This window comes from Carcharhinus amblyrhynchos, chromosome 21 (assembly GCF_965287045.1).
Source record: "Carcharhinus amblyrhynchos chromosome 21, sCarAmb.v2.hapA, whole genome shotgun sequence".
Classification (NCBI taxonomy): Eukaryota; Metazoa; Chordata; class Chondrichthyes; order Carcharhiniformes; family Carcharhinidae; genus Carcharhinus; species Carcharhinus amblyrhynchos.
Genome location: NC_137344.1, coordinates 33201825 through 33220361, shown reverse-complemented (window position 1 = coordinate 33220361; position 18537 = coordinate 33201825). Strand labels below are relative to the sequence as shown.

Below are 18537 nucleotides of genomic sequence, written 5' to 3'. Positions count from 1 at the left end.
TTCTGACCACTCTTGTGACATCAAGTCTATTTCTACCTTCATAACTTTAACATTGGCCTAATCAATTCTACCTCAAACTTGATCATCCAAAATTCTTCAGCTTGTATTTTAACTTGCACCAAGTCACATTCATTCTTAAGGACAGAATTTCAACAGTTTATTTTACAATATACATCAATCCACACTGATCAGATAACAAATAACATGACAGTCCTGGGTGGGGAGCTTTGGATAATTGCTACTTCAATGCTCCCCTGGCCAGAGTCTCATCACCACCATCTGTAGTGTGCATAGGCTCGATTTGCTTCAGCCATTTTGTGAAGCTCACGTTTCCTCTTGACAACATTGCCCTCATTCTTAAATGCAGCAAGCAGTTCCTGGGACAACTTCTCATACATGTGAGTCCGCCGATGTCGGTTCTCACGACATTCAGTAATTAACCATCTCATGGCCAGGAAACGCCGGCGGTTATCGGTTAGGGGTGTTGGAACCTATGAAAATATCAGTGAATCAGCAAAGATTAGTCCCACTCAAGCCTACAACACAAATTGTGATGTTCCCTGTGCTATACTGCAGGAGTGGATAGAATCAGAGGGAGGTGCAATGTTGAATGATGTAGAGATTATCAAGGCAAAGATGAGATGATGAAGTTGGGTGATATTAGTAATGGTGAGTGTATGAGATTGGAAGCTCACCTTCGAGCCAAATGTGACACCAAGATTGTGAACAGAATGGCTTAATATTAGACTGTTGCCAGCAAGAGGCAGTGTCAGTTACTAGAGAATGGAATCTGAAACAGCTCCAATTTTATATTAACTGGAGGAAATTTTTGTTAATTCAGTATATAAGCAAAGAACAAGGATGAAAAGTAATATTGTGCCCAGTAGAGTGAACAATCTTACCTGGTAGGATTTACCACCTCGCTGTATGTTTGTTAAACCAATAACAGGTTTACAATTCTCTAGAGCTTGGTGGAAAATCTTGTGTGGGTTACACTCAATAGTGTCCTTCTCAGACTCTGGTGCTTTGTGGTAACTTTCAATCTGCTTTCGTTTAATGGTTTCAAAAGTCTAGGAAACACAACCATTTTGTTAGATCAGACCATATGATCCTCCTTCACACTCCTGCATTCCCTATGAGAAGTTAGCAGACACCACAGAATAAACAGATCTTAACCACACCTGGCATAATGAGACCCTGACTTAATTAATGGATGACAGCCTTGGAACATATATTACAGCATAGTACAGACCTTTCGGCCCTCTATGGTTTCACAGGTCGCTGCAACAATCTAAAGCCCATCTAACCTTCACTATTCTAATATCATCCATATGTTTATCCAATGACTGTTTAAATGCTCTTAATATTGGTGAGTCCACTACTGTTGCAGGCAGGGCACTTTAGTGTCATCTGCAAATTTATTAACCCATCCTTCCTCATCCACATCATTTATAAAAATGACAAACAGCAGTGGCCTCAAAACAGATCCTGGTGGTACACCACTAACTGAACTCCAGGATGAACATTTCCCATCAATCACCACCCTCTCTTCTTACAGCTAGCCAATTTCTGATCCAAACTGCTCAATCACCCTCAATCCCATGCTTCCATATCTTCTGCAATTGCTTACCACAGGGACCCTTATCAAACAATTCATTGAAATCCATATGCACCACATCAACTGCTTTACCCTCATCCACCCCTTTGGTCACCTTCTCAATGAACTCGAAGGTTTGTGAGGCACAACTTACCCATCACAAAATCATGTTGACTAACCCTAATCAAATTATTCCTTTCTAGATGAGTATAAATCCTATCTCTTATAATCCTTTCCAAAACCTTGCCTACAATAGAAGTAAAGCTCACTGGTCTATAATTACCAGGGTTGTCTCTACTCCCCTTCTTGAACAAGGGGACAACATTTGCTATTCTCCAGTCTTCTGGTGCTATTCTTGTAGACAATGATGACCTAAAGATCATAGCCAAAGGCTCTGCAATCTCCTCCCTAGCCTCCTAGAGAATCCTAGGATAAATCCTATCCGGCCCAGGGGCCATATCTATTTTCATACTTTCCAGAATTGCTAACACCTTCTCCTTATGAACCTCAATCCCGTCTAGCCTGTATCTCAGTATTCACCTCGACAACATTGTTTTTTTTTCCTGTGTGAACACTGACAAAAAAGATTCATTTAGCGCGCCTCTCCTATCTCTTCGGACTCCACGCACAACTTCTCACTACTGTCCTTGACTGGCCCTAATCTTACCCTAGTCACGCTAGGAGGAAAAATTATACAAGTGGGAATAGAAATAATACCCACAATGTCTCAGATTCTGACCATCTAATTTTGGTCTGGACCTGCAAATACATTTTGCAGGTCTGGTACTGTATAAGAACATAAACATAAGAAATAGGAGCGGGAGTAGGCCATCCAGCCCCTCGAGCCTGCCCTGCCATTCAATAAGATCATGGCTGATCTGTCGTGGCTCAGTTCCACATTCCCGCCCTCTCCCCATAACCCTTAATCCCCTTGCCTATCAAAAACCTATCAATCCACGTCTTAAAAATATTGAGCGAGGTAGCCTACACCACTTCAACGGGCAGAGAATTCCAGAGATTCACCACCCTTTGAGTGAAGAAGTTCCTCCTCAACTCCGACCTAAACCGCGCCCCCCCCTTTATCCTGAGGCTGTGCCCTCTAGTCCTACTGTCCTTTCTGAGCAGGAAGAGCCTCTCCACCTCTATCCTATCCATCCCATTCAACATCTTATACGTCTCAATGAGATCTCCCCTCATTCTTCTAAACTCTAACAAGTACAAGCCTAGTTTATTCAGCCTCTCCTCATAGTTCAACACCCTCAGCTCCGGAATCAGCCTAGTAAACCTCCTCTGCACTCCCTCCAAGGCCAAAATATCCTTGCATAAGTGCGGCGACCAAAACTGCACACAGTACTCCAGCTGCGGCCTCACCAGTGCCCTATACAACTGCTGCAAGACCTCCCTACATTTATATTCAATCCCCCTCGCTATGAAGGCCAGCATCCCATTCGCCTTCCTGACCACCTGCTGCACCTGCAGGCTGGGTTTTTGCGACTCATGCACAAGGACCGAGGTCCCTCTGCACCGTCGCATGCTGCAGTTTTTCGTCACGTAAGTAATAGTCCTTCCTACCATTATTCCTACCAAAGTGGACAACCTCACATTTGCCAACATTAAATTCCACTTGCCAGTTCCTGGCCCATTCGCCCAGCCTATCTAGATCCTTCTGCAGACTCTCCACACCCTCTGCACAATTTGCTGTTCCAATCTTGGTGTCATCAGCAAATTTCGACACCATACACTCGGTTCCCTCCTCCAGATCATCTATATAAATGGTGAATAGCTGAGGCCCCAGCACCGACCCCTGGGGCACTCCACTAGTCACCAACCGCCAATCCGAATAGCACCCGTTGACCCCCACTCTCTGCCTCCTATTTGACAGCCAATCCTCTATCCACGCTAACACCCTACCCCCAACTCCATGCCCCCTGACCTTCTGCAATAACCTCTTGTAAGGCACCTTGTCAAACGCCTTCTGAAAATCAAGAAAGTATACCACTGGCTACAGTACTTGTGGGGGATAAATCGCACTATAATACCTGTGGACAGGTTTGGCACTAAGATAATGGGGTACAGAACTAGTGGGGACAGGCCCCTTACTGTGTAATGCTGCTGCTGATAACGCCAAGGTTTTTTCTTGACAAATACATGAATAGGATGGGAACAGAGGGATATGGTCCCTGGAAGGGGAGGGTTTTAGTTAAGTCGGGCAGCATGGTCAGTGCAGACTTGCAGGGCCGAAGGGCCTGTTCCCATGCTGTAATTTTCTTTGTTCCTTTCTTGACTGGGGTGCCATACTGGTGGGGAGAGGTCTGTCACTGATGTACTGGGACCAAAATGAGGTGAATCATTTCAGATTGGAATGTATATTTAATTGTGGTTTACGGTGTTAGGCTAAATGAACTCATCAACATGCAATCTAATCAGAGTATAGTGATTCTACCTTTCAAAGAAGAACAAAGAACAAAACCAGCCCGGGAAACAGGCCCTTCGGCCCAACGAGCCCGCGCCGCCATCTCAACACGACCAGTCCCTCTCTCCACCCACGACCCCTGTCTTTCTCTGCTTCTACTCAATCTGTTACCCCCCCCCAGAATCACAGGCAAACTCTGCAGTAAAGTGAAAAAACAGACTTTACCTTGCTCATGATTGATCTGGACAGTGATTTCTGACCACACTGCATCATCATGTTGATGAATTTGCTGAAAATAGTTAATAAAAAATTATTTCTTTTTTTTGTATGAAGGCTTTTAAACAAAACTGAGAACATTGTGATCAGGACTGTAAAATCAGAAACACAGATCTGAAGTATGACTTGCACAGACTAGTTCCATTGGCTCAGAGTGAAACCCAGATTTTAATTACTCCATCAATGGTTGTGTCTTTATTCCCTGGATACTAAACTCTTGAATTACCTCTCTAACACTCCCCTTCTTTAAGATGCTCCTTAAAACCTAATTCTGATTTGTCCTCTAACCCTTTTCATTGCATCGTTCATAGGATGTGGGCACTGCTGGATAGCGAGCTGCCTTCTTAAACTGCTTCAGTCTATGTAGTGTAGGTACACGCACAGTGCTGTTAGGAAGGGGCTTCAGCATTTTGACCCCACAAAGTGATTCCAGTGAAATAGTTTCAAGTCAGGACACTGGGTGACTAGGATGGGAACTTGCAGGTGATGGTGGCCCCATACATCTGCTGCCCTTGTCCTTCTAGGTGGTACAGGTCATGAGTTTGGAAGGTGTTACTGAAGGAGCCCTTATAGGTTATGGGGAGGCAATGACCTTGTGGAATTATCGCTAGACTATTAATCAAGGAACTCAGATAATGTTCTGAGAAGCCTGGTTCGAATCCTACCACAGCAGATGGTGGAATTTGAATTCAGTAAATATATCTGGCATTAAGAATCTACTGATGACCATGAAACCATTGTTGGTTGAGGGAAAAACTCACTTGGTTCATTAATGTCCTTTAGGGAAGGAAATCTGTTCTTACCTGGTCTGGCTAATATGTGACTCCAGAGCCACAGCAATGTGGTTTACTCTCAACTGCCCGCAGGCAACAGGATGGGCAATAAATGCTGGTCAGCCAGCGATGCCCATGTCATAGAATCATACACAGTGCAGAAAGAGACCATTCGGCCCACTGAGTCTCCACCGACCACAATCCCACCCAGGCCCTACCCTTGAGAATGTGTATAAGGTAGATTGAGAAGAGGAAAAGGGTTAAAATTGGGATGCATAACTAGAAATCAGTTGAGGGATAAACTGGTTATGGAAAGGGCCTGAGGCAAGGGTAACAAGTCTCACCGAAACTAATGATCACGTTAAAGAAACTGCTAATAGGTAATTGTGGTTCTGGCTTCGGAGGGCAGGGCCTTATCGATTGGCCTTTTGTTCTTGAAAGTAATCTAATCAAAATGTAACAATACAGCTATGTCCTTGTTGGCTAACAAGTATGTGGATGTATCTCCGTCGTGTATAACTGAAACTGTTTTGTAAGCCAGACAGAGACTCACGAACCCATGCTTGATGTGCATGGTCTAGCGATCTCTCCTCCAATGCAATAAAGAAGGTTTGCAGAGAAACCTGTGTCTCAATAAGCCGTGGATAACGAAGGAGGTGAAGGAAAGTGTTAAATTAAAAGCAGAGGCGTTTAGAGTAGCTAAGAGTAGTGGGCGAGAAGAGGATTGGGAGAGGTTTAAATGTCAACAAAGATTGACAAAGAAGTTGATAAAGAAGGGTAGGAGAAACTATGAAGCTGGGCTAGCGCTTAATATAAAAAAGGATAGCAAGAGTTTTTATAAATATATAAAAAGGAAGAGGCTGGCTAGGGTGAACGTTGGACCCTTAGAGGATGAGAGGGGGGACTTAGTGGTAGGGGATGGGGAAATGGCTGAGGTCTTGAATAACTTTTTTGTTTCGGTCTTCACGGAGGAGAACGTGAATAATTTGCCGGGTGTTAGCGATGGAAAGGTGGTAGGACTGGAGGGTCTCAATGACATTATTGTTACTAGGGAGGCGGTGCTCGACAGACTGGAGGGACTGATTGTGGACAAGTCCCCAGGACTGGATGGAATGCATCCGAGGGTTCTGAAAGAAATGGCGGAGGTGATAGTGGATGCCTTGGTGGTTATTTTCCAAATGTTGCTGGATTCCGGGGAAGTGCCGGAAGATTGGAAAATGGCTAATGTTACGCCGCTGTTTAAGAAGGGTGGCAGGCAAAAGGCAGGGAATTATAGGCCGGTTAGTTTAACGTCTGTTGTAGGAAAAACGTTAGAATCCGTCATCAAGGAGGAAATAGCGAGGCATCTTGAGGGGAATTGCTTGATAGAGCAGACGCAGCACAGTTTCGTTAAGGGGAAGTTGTGTCTGACAAATTTATTGGAGTTCTATGAGGATGTGTCTAAGGCGGTGGATAGAGGAGAGCCGGTGGATGTGGTCTTTCTTGATTTTCAGAAGGCGTTTGACAAGGTACCTCACAAGAGGTTATTGCAGAAGGTAAGGGGGCGTGGAGTTGGGGGTAGGGTGTTAGCGTGGATAGAGGATTGGCTGTCAAATAGGAGGCAGAGAGTGGGGGTCAATGGGTGCTATTCGGATTGGCGGTTGGTGACTAGTGGAGTGCCCCAGGGGTCGGTGCTGGGGCCTCAGCTATTTACCATTTATATAGATGATCTGGAGGAGGGAACCGAGTGTAGGGTGTCGAAATTTGCTGATGACACCAAGATTGGTGGAACGGCAAATTGCGCGGAGGGTGTGGAGAGTCTGCAGAAGGATCTAGATAGGCTGGGCGAATGGGCCAGGAACTGGCAAATGGAATTTAATGTTGGCAAGTGCGAGGTGGTCCACTTTGGTAGGAATAATGGTAGGAAGGATTATTACTTACGTGGCGAAAAACTGCAGCAAGCGACGGTGCAGAGGGACCTCGGGGTCCTTGTGCATGAGTCGCAAAAACCCAGCCTGCAGGTGCAGCAGGTGGTCAGGAAGGCGAATGGGATGCTGGCCTTCATAGCGAGGGGGATTGAATATAAATGTAGGGAGGTCTTGCTGCAGCTGTATAGGGCATTGGTGAGGCCGCAGCTGGAGTACTGTGTGCAGTTTTGGTCGCCACACTTACACAAGGATATTTTGGCCTTGGAGGGAGTGCAGATGAGGTTTACTAGGCTGATTCCGGAGTTGAGGGGGTTGAGCTATGAAGAGAGGCTGAATAAACTAGGCTTGTACTCGTTAGAGTTTAGAAGAATGAGGGGAGATCTCATTGAGACATATAAGATGATGAATGGGATGGATAGGATGGAGGTGGAGAGACTCTTCCCGCTCAGAAAGGACAGTAGGACTAGGGGGCACAGCCTCAAGATAAAGCGGGGGGCAGTTTAGGTCGGAGTTGAGGAGGAACTTCTTCACTCAAAGGGTGGTGAATCTCTGGAATTCTCTGCCCGTTGAAGTGGTGGAGGCCGCCTCGCTAAATATTTTTAAGACGTGGGTTGATGGGTTTTTGATAAGCGAGGGGATTAAGGGTTATGGGGAGAGGGCGGGAATGTGGAACTGAGCCACGACAGATCAGCCATGATCTTATTGAATGGCGGGGCAGGCTCGAAGGGCTAGATGGCCTACTCCTGCTCCTATTTCTCATGTTCTTATGTTCATCAGTTTTTGATCTGACTTCTGAAAGCGAATTCCCACATCCCTACATATTTTACCCATAATCCCTCTAACCTACACATCTCAGGACACTAAGGGGCAATTTTTAGCATGGCCAATCAAGCTAACCCGCACATCTTTGGACTATGTCCCCAAATGAATTTAGAAAAAAGGTTGCTGCAGTGCATCTTGTAGATGGTACACACTGCTCTCACTGTGCATCAGTCTAAAATTTTGTTTATAATCATGTCCTTACATACTCTGTTAAAAGTACTGTATAAACCCAGATGTTGGTTAAAATCAGATGCATAAAAGGCCAGAGGTGAAGGAATCTGAATACTTCAGAGGGCTGTGGTGCTGGGATTAGAGCAATAAGGAGTTAAGCCATAGACATGCGGAGCAGAGCTTTGGATAACAGACCAGGGTGGTGACAAAGGCAGAGAAGGAGCAGGGGAGCGGGGATTCACTGACCTGGTCAAGGGGTCACTGAAGACACTGCTGCTCTGGTTATTTGTTGCAGCCTTTATGGGTCGAACAGTCCTGAGCTCTAACGCTGCACTCTCCTCTGGCCCAAGCTCGCTAACAGGGATCCGGTGTTGCTCCTTGTTAAGCTCAGGTTCCAAGTAATGGGGGTGGTATCGAGATCCCCGCACAGGGATCACCCTTATTGGGGGGCGGAGGGAGGTGGGGATGAAAAGATAGTTTAATGCCAGGAGGCAGAAATCAGCATCTCTGCACTTGCATTCACACCCACCTTCCCATGCCAACAGCCCCCTTAAATGTTAACATCCCCCTCCTTCCCCATCCACACCCTTCCATACCTGCATCCCACCACCCCTCCACCAAACCCCTGACCCATCGCCCCTCTGGCAACTATACCCCAGTCACCAACACCCCCATTCTGCCCTCACAGCCACATGCAAATCCCACTCCACCCCACCACCCAGACAGTCCCAACCACCCACAACCTGATATCCACCCATAACCCCCAGCACCTCTCTTCCCCAAACATTCCCACTCCTCTACTCCTGCTGTCACCCTTTCCTCCTCCATCATACTCCTCGTTTCATGGCCTTCCCCTCTACCAACCCCCCCCCCCCCCCCCAAAACTACAACCTCATCATTAACCTCCTGCCATTCTCCCCGTCACCCCATCCTGCTCTCCCCCTCCTCTAACCCCCTGCAGTCATCCCTTTCCTCTCCCCCCTCCAGCTCCCCATCATCCCTTCACTGCCCCACCAACTACCCTCATCATTATCCTCCTCCCCCCCACCCCACCCCACCCCACTCATCGTGATCATCCTCACCTCCTCCCAATCATCGTGATCCTCACCTCATCCTCCCTATATACCTTCGGCACTACATTCCCGATACCTCGGGCATTGGACACAAACCCAGCCGAAATCAGCACACGATCTAGGGTAAAATCCCCTCACTCACCCCGGTATCCAGCCTCTCCTGTTCAGGCAGCCTCCCCCGGCCCTGAGCACAGATGCCAACCTCAAACACCAACTCGAACCCGCCGCCATCTTGAATGAGGCGCTCAGGACCCCGACCATAGCCGCCCGCCCCGCGCCTGACTGCCCCGTTGCCTAGCAACCTGATTCCGGCGCCATGCTTTATAGAAAGACAGCGGTTGTTCGGTCCATCCTCCTTGTGCTGGATGCTTGAAAAAGCAGCTGCTGTTTGTTCACAACTCTGTAAGTTTCTCATCATGAACTGTCTGACCAATTCCCCTTTGAAATTATTTATGGAATCAGCTTCCACGGAAACCCATCCTGACAACTCAGAGAAAACATTCCTCTTTATCTTTTTCAGTGATCTGAAATCTGTGGCCACTGGTTATTTATCTATTCCCTATAGGGAATAACATGCGATTTCTTTCTGTGTTGACTATCTAAACCTCATTCCAGCCCTTGCTGCACGGAAGAGTTTTATTTGTCATACTTTCTTCTTTACCAAATTATTTTAAATCTGTGCCCTCTCACTGTCAATTCTTAAGGGCAGCACGGTGGCACAGTGATTAGCACTGCTGCCTCACAGCACCGGGGACCCAACTTCAATTCCTGACTTCCTGCCTGTGGGGAGTTTGCACATTCTCCTTGTGTCTGCGTGGGTTTCCTCGGGGTGCTCTGGTTTCCTCCCACAGCCCAAAAGATGTGCTGGTGAGGTGCATTGGCCATGCTAAATTCGCCCCCAGTGTACCCGAACAGGCACCGGAGTGTAGCGACTAGGGAGTTTTCACAGTAACTTCATTGCAGTGTTAATGTAAGCCTTTTGTGACACTAATAAGTAAACTAAAGAGAACTTTCCAGCCTCCCCTCATAACTGAATTCCTCATCCTTGGTAACACTTCTTGCAAACCATCTCTGTACCCTTAATAATTGGGAGGCATGCCTTATGAAGATAGGTTGAGGGAGCTGGGACTCTTCTCCCTGGAGAGACGAAAGTTGAGAGGCGACCTGATAGAGGTTTATAAGATGTTGAGAGGAATAGATAGGGTGGATTCTCAGAGGCTATTTCCCAGGGCTGAAATGGTCGCTATGGGAGGACACAGATTTAAGGTGCAGGGAAGCAAGTACAGAGGAGATGTTAGGGGTAAGTTTTTCACTCAGAGGGTGGTGAGCGAATGGCTGCTGTCGGTGGTGGTGGAGGCGAACTCGCTGGGGTCTTTTAAAAGACTTCTGGATGAGTATATGGGATCTAATGGGATTGGGGGTTATAGATAGGTCTATGGCTTAGGTATAGAAGTGATCGGTGCAACTAGTGGGCCGAAGGGCCTGTTTGTGCTGTAGTGTTCTATGTTCTATGTTCTAAAATCATTCCTGAAAAGTGGTGTTCATAATATTCACCTGAGGTCTAATAAATTTATAAAGTTTAAGCACAATTTCTTTGTTTTTATTCTGTTCCTACATTTATAAGCCCAGTGTGCTTTTTAACCACATTTTCTTTGAAGGAAAGGAATGCACTCAAGGAGGATGACAGCAGGTGAATCCAAAACTAACAATACAGAATTGTGAAGAAGGATACATGTTCTTGGACCTAAATTCAAAGTTGAGAATAAAGAAGCAGTGCTTTTGCTAGAAAGGAATTAGACAAAGTTAAAACTGAATGGAAAATATTTTTTCTTTAAATCATGAACTGACTAAAAGGTTTTCTTGGTTAAACATCAAAGTGACATTAATGAGATTTATAAAGCTAAAGAGGATTTTACTTGACAACCTTGCACTAATTTCATGACTGCAAGCGTTGGGGCCTATAAGCTATGATCATTCAAATGATAGTGTGGAGCCTTGTCTTGAGCTTGTTGCTTATGTGCAGCAGTGTGGTTCCTTTGATCCTCCTTTCCTCTTTACATCTCTCTGTGATGAGCATGTGGGCAATCAGACCAAAGCAAATGTTCCTCCAAGCTGTGACAGATTCTTGCAGCAATGTGCTCCAAGAGTTAAGGTGCCAAACTCCTTCAATTGGCATTTGAAACACGTCAACATTTCTCAGCTAAACCACAGTCTGGATGTATTGAGTCAATAATTAATAGCTTGCCCTTTCAGTCAACCCAAATTTGCTGTTGGTGATTCCTCCCATTCATCTTTAGACCTCTCCTCAGGCAGCTTTCTCCAAGTATCATTTTTCAACCATGTTATTCCTAGCTGTTGATCATCATGGTGGTGTTGCAGTTTGTCTGTGCCACCAACTTTCAACACCCCCCCCCGCCACCATATCCTTCAAGTCTCTTCTATCCTCTATCTTCGCCATAGGTATATAAAATGTTGAGAGGGATAGATAGGGTGGATTCTCGGAGGCTATTTCCCAGGGCTGAAATGGTCGCTACGAGAGGACACAGGTTTAAGGTGCTGGGGAGCAGGTACAGAGAAGATATCAGGGGTAAGTTTTTCCCTCAGAGGGTGGTGAGTGAGTGGAATTGGCTGCTGTCGGTGGTGGTAGAGGCGAACTTGCTGGAGTCTTTTAAAAGACTTCTGGATGAGTACGTGGGATTTAATGGGATTGAGAGTTATAGATAGTTCTATGGCCTGGTAGGTATGGATATAATCGGTGCAACTTGTGGGCCGAAGGGCCTGTTTGTGCTGCAGTGTTCTATTTTTTTTCCCTCAGATCACTTTTCTGCTTCCCTCCATTACCCTGTTGAGTTGTAAGTTTTTTCCTTTATTTTGACAAAATTCCCAATATTTTGTAGTTCCATTGTCACTTCAGAGTGCACTTGTTGAACTTTTGCATTGTGGTTTCCCCACAACTCAATCAAGTCATCAGATAGATCAGATGTTTCCTTGCCAATACTTTCTGGTGAATATCCACTATTCAAGCATTTTAAAATAAGATGACAAATTGTTTCTTTGTTGAGCTTTGTCTTCTTGCTTCGCATTCATTTCTTGGCAGTTTTGACTGCCAGTCTAAATTGTTGTTTCATTATTGCTAAAAAAACTGACCTTGATTCTCGGCAGATTAGAAATGTCTGAAAGTGGAGGATCATAGCCACGGGTGGGCCATGGACTACTCAACTAAGTTTAACACAGTTAATCCGCATTTTTATCAGGCTCTTAAAAACTGGATTTTGAACCATACGTACTCGTGACAAATCATGGATACTGCTGCAAATAGCAGGGGAGGGTGCATAATAGTCAAACAGACAGATCGACAAATGATAATTTCCCTTAGTCACTGTATGCTATTGCCAAGAAAACAAAAAAATGACGAAGCAAAATTCCCTGCTAGACGACTTAAAAAAAAATTTAAAGTGCAGTTCACAGAATAAGTTCGCAGAATGCGGAAAGCCTGGACTGCTTTGCGACTGCAATGCTTATTAAGTTTAGTCATTTGTCAGATTTGTCCTGCATTTTGGGGCCCCCACACCGCCGCATGTTTAGTTTCATGGCAAATCCACCACTGTGTCCTTCTGATTGCAAACAGAAGCAGAGTTTAAAATGCCTGAACCAGAATCTGTGTATTATGTACATGGACAGAGCACAGTCATGAGTCAAATCAGGTCTGTACACTGAATGAACATTGCAGACAGTCTCTTCTTGTGCTTATGACCTTACTTTAACGCAAATGTTATTGTCTTTATTTGAATGTTGCTTACTTTATTTTTGCAGTATAACACAGTGAATTGGGATAATGGTCAGAACAGACATGGCAAAAGGTAAGAAATTAAAGATCAGAATGTTTAGTTATTAAAAATATTTGACTTTCATGTGTCAACACAAGTAATGCATCTTACATATCCATGGGTATTCTCTTTGTCCCACTCAATTCTGTTTGAAATCTAATGTGTCTTGCTATAGTCCTAGGGGCACTGCTTTCCCTCCTGTACATCATTCAATCACCATTTTTAAGCTAGCTTCTGAAGCTAGGTAGTGATTGCCAGCACACTAATCAAACTATGGTGGTGGTGGTTGGGGAGGAGGGGGGGGGGGGGGGGGGGGGGGGGGTGCGGTGGGGGTGCGTCCTGGCTGAACATGGCCCTGTTGTCAGTCAGTGCCTGCACAAATGTACATTCTAGCTGAGGTCCTAGGAAATGATTGGGAATGGAAATTTTAGCTGCAATACTCCCCACCTCCCCAACACCTTTGTCCAGGATCACTGAGGCCATGAAATGACAAGTAAGATAGTTCATGTGTTGGTTTTAATTTTCTAAAATTCAATACATTCAGGGAAGGTTCCATTAGATTGGAAAATAGCAAATATAACTCCTTTATTCAAAAAAGGAAGGAGACTGAAGGAGGAACCTACAAGCCTGTCAAGTGAAAATGTTGAAGCTATTATTAAAGACACTGCCACAGGGCACTTAGATAAATTCAAGGTAATGAGGCAGACTCAACATGGTTTTGTAAATGACAAACCATGTTTAAATGAAGTGTTTTGAAGAAGTAACGTGTGCTGTGAACAAAAAGGAACTGGTGGATGTATTTAGATTTCCAGAAGGCAGTTGATAAGATGCCACATCAAAAGTAATTGCATAAAATAAAAGTTCATGGTGTACAGGGTAGATTGGCATGGATAGAGGATTGGTTAGCTAAACAGACAGTAGGTATAAATGGGTCAATTTCTGATTGGCAATATATACTAAGTGATTTGCCACAGTGGTTAGTGCTGAGGACTCAATCTTTTACAATTTATATCAATTATTTGGATGAAGGGACCAAGGTATGGTTGTTAGATTTGCTGATGGTACAGAGATAGGTTGGAAAGTAAGTTGTAAACATAGCATAATGAGGCTACACAGAGATATAGATAAGTGAGTGGGCAAAGATCTGGCAAATGGCATATAATGTGGGGAAAAATGAAATTGCCCACATTGGCAGGAAAAATAAGAAAGAGCATATTATGTAAATAACGAGCGATTGCAGAGGTATCTGGGTGTCCGAGTGCATGAATCACGAAAAGTTAGTTTGCTGATACAGCAAGTAATTAGGAACATAATAGAATGTTATTTATTGCAAAGGGAGTTGAAGACAAAAATAGGGAGGTTATGCAGGCTATTGGTAAGACTGCATCTGGAGTACTGGTCTCCTTCTTTAAGAAAGGATGTAAATGTGTTGGGAGCAGTTCAGAGAAATTTTACTGGACCTGGAATGGGCAGGTTATTTTATGAGGAAAGATTGGAAAAACTAGGCTTATATCTGCTGGAATTTAGTAGATTAGGACGTAACTTGATTTGATTTAATTTACTGTCGTCACATGTATTAGTATACAGTGAAAAGAATTGTTTCTTGCGCGCTATACAGTCAACACATACCGTACATACAGAAGGAAAGGCAAGAATGCAGAATGTATTGTTACAGTTATAGCTGAGGTGTAGAGAAAGATTAACTTAATGCGAGGTAGGTCCATTCAAAAGTTTGATGGCAGCTTGGTACGTGTCCTCAGACTTCTGTATCTTTTTCCTGACCGAAAAAGGCAGAAGAGAGAATGTTTGAGGTGAGTGGGGTCCTTAATTATGCTGGCTGCTTTCCAGAGGTACCGGGAAGTGTACACATTGTCAATGGGTGGGAAGCTGGTTTGAATGATGGACTGAGCTTCATTCACGACCCTTTGTAGTTTTTTGCGGTTTTGGTCAGAGCAGGAGCCATACCAAGCTGTGATACAACTAGAAAGAATTCTTTAAATGATGCATCTATAAAAGTTGGCGACAGTCATAGCAGACGTGCCTACTTTCCTTAGTCTTCTGAGAAAGTAGGGGTGTTGGTGGACTTTCTTAACTATAGTGTTGGCATAGAGAGACCAGGACAGGCTGTTAGTGATCTGGACGCCTTAAAACCTGAAGCTCTTGACCATTTCTATTTCGTACTCATTGATGTAGACAGGGGCATGTTCTTTCCTACGCTTCCTGAAGTCGATGACTATCTCCTTCGTTTTCTTGACATTGAGGGAGAGATTATTGTTATTGCACCAGTTCACCAGATTCTCAATCTCTTTCCTGTGCTCCATCTCATCATTGTTTGAGATCTGATCCACTACAGTGGTGTCATCAGCAAACTTGAAAATCATGTTGGAGGGGTATTTGGCCACGCAATTATGGGTGTATAAAGAATATAGTGAAAGGCTGAGGACACAGCCTTGTGGGGCACCGGTGTTGAGGATGAGCATGGAGGTGTTGTTGTCTATCCTTACTGATTGCAGTCTGTGGGTTAGGAAGTTCAGGATCCAGTTGCAGAAGAAAGAGCCAAGCCCCAGACCACAGAGTTTGGAGATGGGTTTCACAGGAATAATGGTCTTGAAGACTGAGCTGTGGTTGATAAATAGGAGTCTGACATTGGTGTTTTTGTTATCTAGTTGTTCCAGAGTTGAGTGCAGAGTGAGATGGTGTCTGCTGTGGACATGTTGCAGAGGTAGCTGAACTGTAGTGGATCCAGGGAATCAGGGAGACTGGAACTGATTCATGCCATGACTAACCTTTAGATGCACTTCATAACGTTGGATGTCAGAGCCACTGGATGATCATAATTAAGGCACGCTGCTTGGCTTTTCTTTAGTAGTGGGATGATGGTCGCCTTCTTGAGGCAGATAGGGACCTCAGATTGTTGTAAAGGGAGGGTGAAGATATCTTCAAAATGTAAATGATTCTGAGGGGTTTTGACTGGTGAATGTGGAAAGGATATTTCCTCTTGTGAGAAAATTGAGATCCAGCAGTCACTGTTTTAAAATTTAAGACAGAGATGAAGAAATGTTTTTTTCTCTCAGAGGGTTATGAGTCTTTGGAACTCTCTTTCTCAAAAAGTGGTGGAAGCAGAGTCTTTGAATATCTTTAAGGCAGAGGTAGATTCTTGATGAGCAAAAGAGTAAAAAGTCACCGTAGTTGGGAAGGAATATGGTGTTGAGGTTATAATCAGATCAGCCAGGATCATATTGAATGGCAGGCTCAAGGGGCTGAATAGCCTATTCCTAATTTGTTTGCTCGTATGTATGTTTGTAATTGTAGGGCTCTGCTACATATTGAAAATAAACTAACTCTGCAGAGGCCTGAGATTGAACTTGATTCCTTCCTGTTTGAAACAAAAACAGAAAATGCTGGAAATACTTAGGTCAGGCAGCATCACCTTCCAGTTTGAATGCAGTGGGTGGAGAATTTATCCATTGAGCCTTCAAGGGAATCCTTGTCCATTCGCTGATCTCTGTGTGCCATGCACCATCCATCACTGAGAGGATGAATAAGGGACTGCTTTCATATCTCCTCCCTGAACCAGTGCCAGCAAGGCACAACTCCTCACTCTGTGACTTCCCTTCAGCCTAGGGTGGATACTGAAGCTGGTGGATGGAGGGATTGTATTTCAAGCTACAGTCAGGGATATTTAGACATTTTAAGTTGACAGGACCATTAATTTGCAAATGGCAAGAATTTCATTAGTTCTCCTCAGTGCCTAAATTCCATTTCAGAGTAGCACACTTCTGGAAGTATCAGTCATTTTAAATACTGTGAGGAAAACTTGGGTGTAAAATTGTCAATGGAACAGGGATACATGGGGATGGTGATGATGGTGTCTGGATGTTATCTGTAAGGCATGATTCCATGAGTATGACAATGTCAGGCTGTTGCTTGACTAGTCTATGGGACAGCTCTCCCAATTTTGACACAAGCCCTCAGCTGTTAGTAAGGAAGATTATGCAAGGTCAGCAGGCTGGATTTGCTGTTGTCGTTTCCAGTGCTGAGGTCAGTGCCAGATGGTCTGTCCAGTTTAATTTCTTTTAGACTTCGTAGCGGTTTGACACAATTGAGTGGCTTGCTAGGCTATTTTAGTTAAGAGTCACACATTGCTCTGAGTCTGGAGTTACCTGTAGACCAGACCGGGTAAGGACAACAGATTTCCTTCCTTCGGCTTTGTGGTCACCATTAGACTAACTTCAAATTGCAATTTATTAATTAAATATAAATTCCACCAGCTGCTTGGGATTTGAACCTATTGTAGAGCATTTGCTTCTCTCTCTGGATGTCCAGTACTGCGCCATCACCTCCCCATTACATTGAGCAGTATGAGATTGGTGGGGTGGTGGGTAAGAAATATCATATAAAGATATATTCTGACTAATGAGACATCAGTAAACCTTCTCTAGCATAACTGCCAGGTCCCTGGGGCTGGTCTTTGAGCATTCACCCCTGGGCCCACCTGCTCCATTCCCTTCAGAGTACTTTCAGTGATGGCCTTCTGGCTACTGTGGAAAGCACAGTCTTTCTGCTCCTGTTGACCTCCATCATTAATGTTTCCAGCACCGTATTTGTGATCAGCTCCGTATTCGAGCCTTGGTGCTCCATTTCCTTTGCTTCCCACTATTAGCAATCAGCAGCAACTTCTTTAATGAGGAACATACTGCCATTAACAGTAGAGGCTAGCTGGAATGCATGCCACCCTACCATGCTGCAGGGCCCGTTTAGCATTCAGATGGCCAACAGCTCTGGTGTACAGTACAATTATTCAAAACAAGACAAAGTTTGTGTTCTGCTTTTCTTAATAGGATCTAGCATGTGTAAATCTGAATTGCAAGCAAGATTGGAGAAAACAAATTTTTATTTCTTATGCCAGCTGCTAACACAATCCATCATGAGAAGATTTGAACTATACTATTAAACTAGCAGAAAACATCCACACCTATAGAGTGGCATCAACTGAATACAAAACTGTTTGTCAAATGACAAGGTACCAGTTCATTCTCCCTCAGAACCTGCCCCCATAAACCTCAGCCCATCCACATCTCTGTTGTGTGTATCCAACTCCAAACCAAATCCCACATGCCCATCACCCCTGTCCTCATGACTGTCTTAAAGATTGAAATTCAGAACTCTCAGACCTCTGCTCAAATAGCTCCCTGGCTTTGCCCCATCCTATTTCTGTAATACCCTACAGCTTTAATACTTGCCCCCTCTTCAAACTTTTTGTTACCCTCTCTCTGATTGTTTTCTTTTACACCCAACATGGTTCATCTGCCTCAATCTGACATACCCTAAACATTTAAGGGGAAGCCAGATAAATATATGAGTGAGAAAAACATTGAAGTTGGTGGGGTTATATGAAGAGAAGTGGAAGGAGCATGTATAGGGTATAAACACCACACGAACTTGTTGGCCTGAATGGCCTGTCTGATTTGTAAGTACTATGTAACCTATAGCCCTCTGTGAAAAAATTACCCCTCTAGACTCTTTTGTATCTCTCCCATCTCACATTAAACCTAAGCCCTCTATTTTAGACTTCCCTACCTTTGGGAAAAGATGTTGACTATCCAGCTGATCTTTGCCCCTCATTATTTTATAGACCTCTGTAAGATCACCCCTCAGTCTCCTATGCTCCAGGGAAA

The 18537-nt window shown here is 44.4% G+C and overlaps 1 protein-coding gene across 1 annotated transcript; it reads right to left on the bottom strand.

The window, feature by feature from the left end:
• Window positions 1-132: 132 nt before the first annotated feature.
• Window positions 133-9308, bottom strand: mrps7 (mitochondrial ribosomal protein S7). Its single transcript, XM_080208975.1, has 5 exons — window positions 9175-9308; window positions 8206-8397; window positions 4236-4299; window positions 903-1070; window positions 133-491 (listed from the first exon to the last, which is right to left on the bottom strand). Exons 1-5 carry the CDS (start codon window positions 9291-9293, stop codon window positions 270-272), a joined length of 765 nt encoding a protein of 254 aa, XP_080065101.1. The 5' UTR covers window positions 9294-9308; the 3' UTR covers window positions 133-269.
• Between the last annotated feature and the right edge of the window lie 9229 nt (window positions 9309-18537).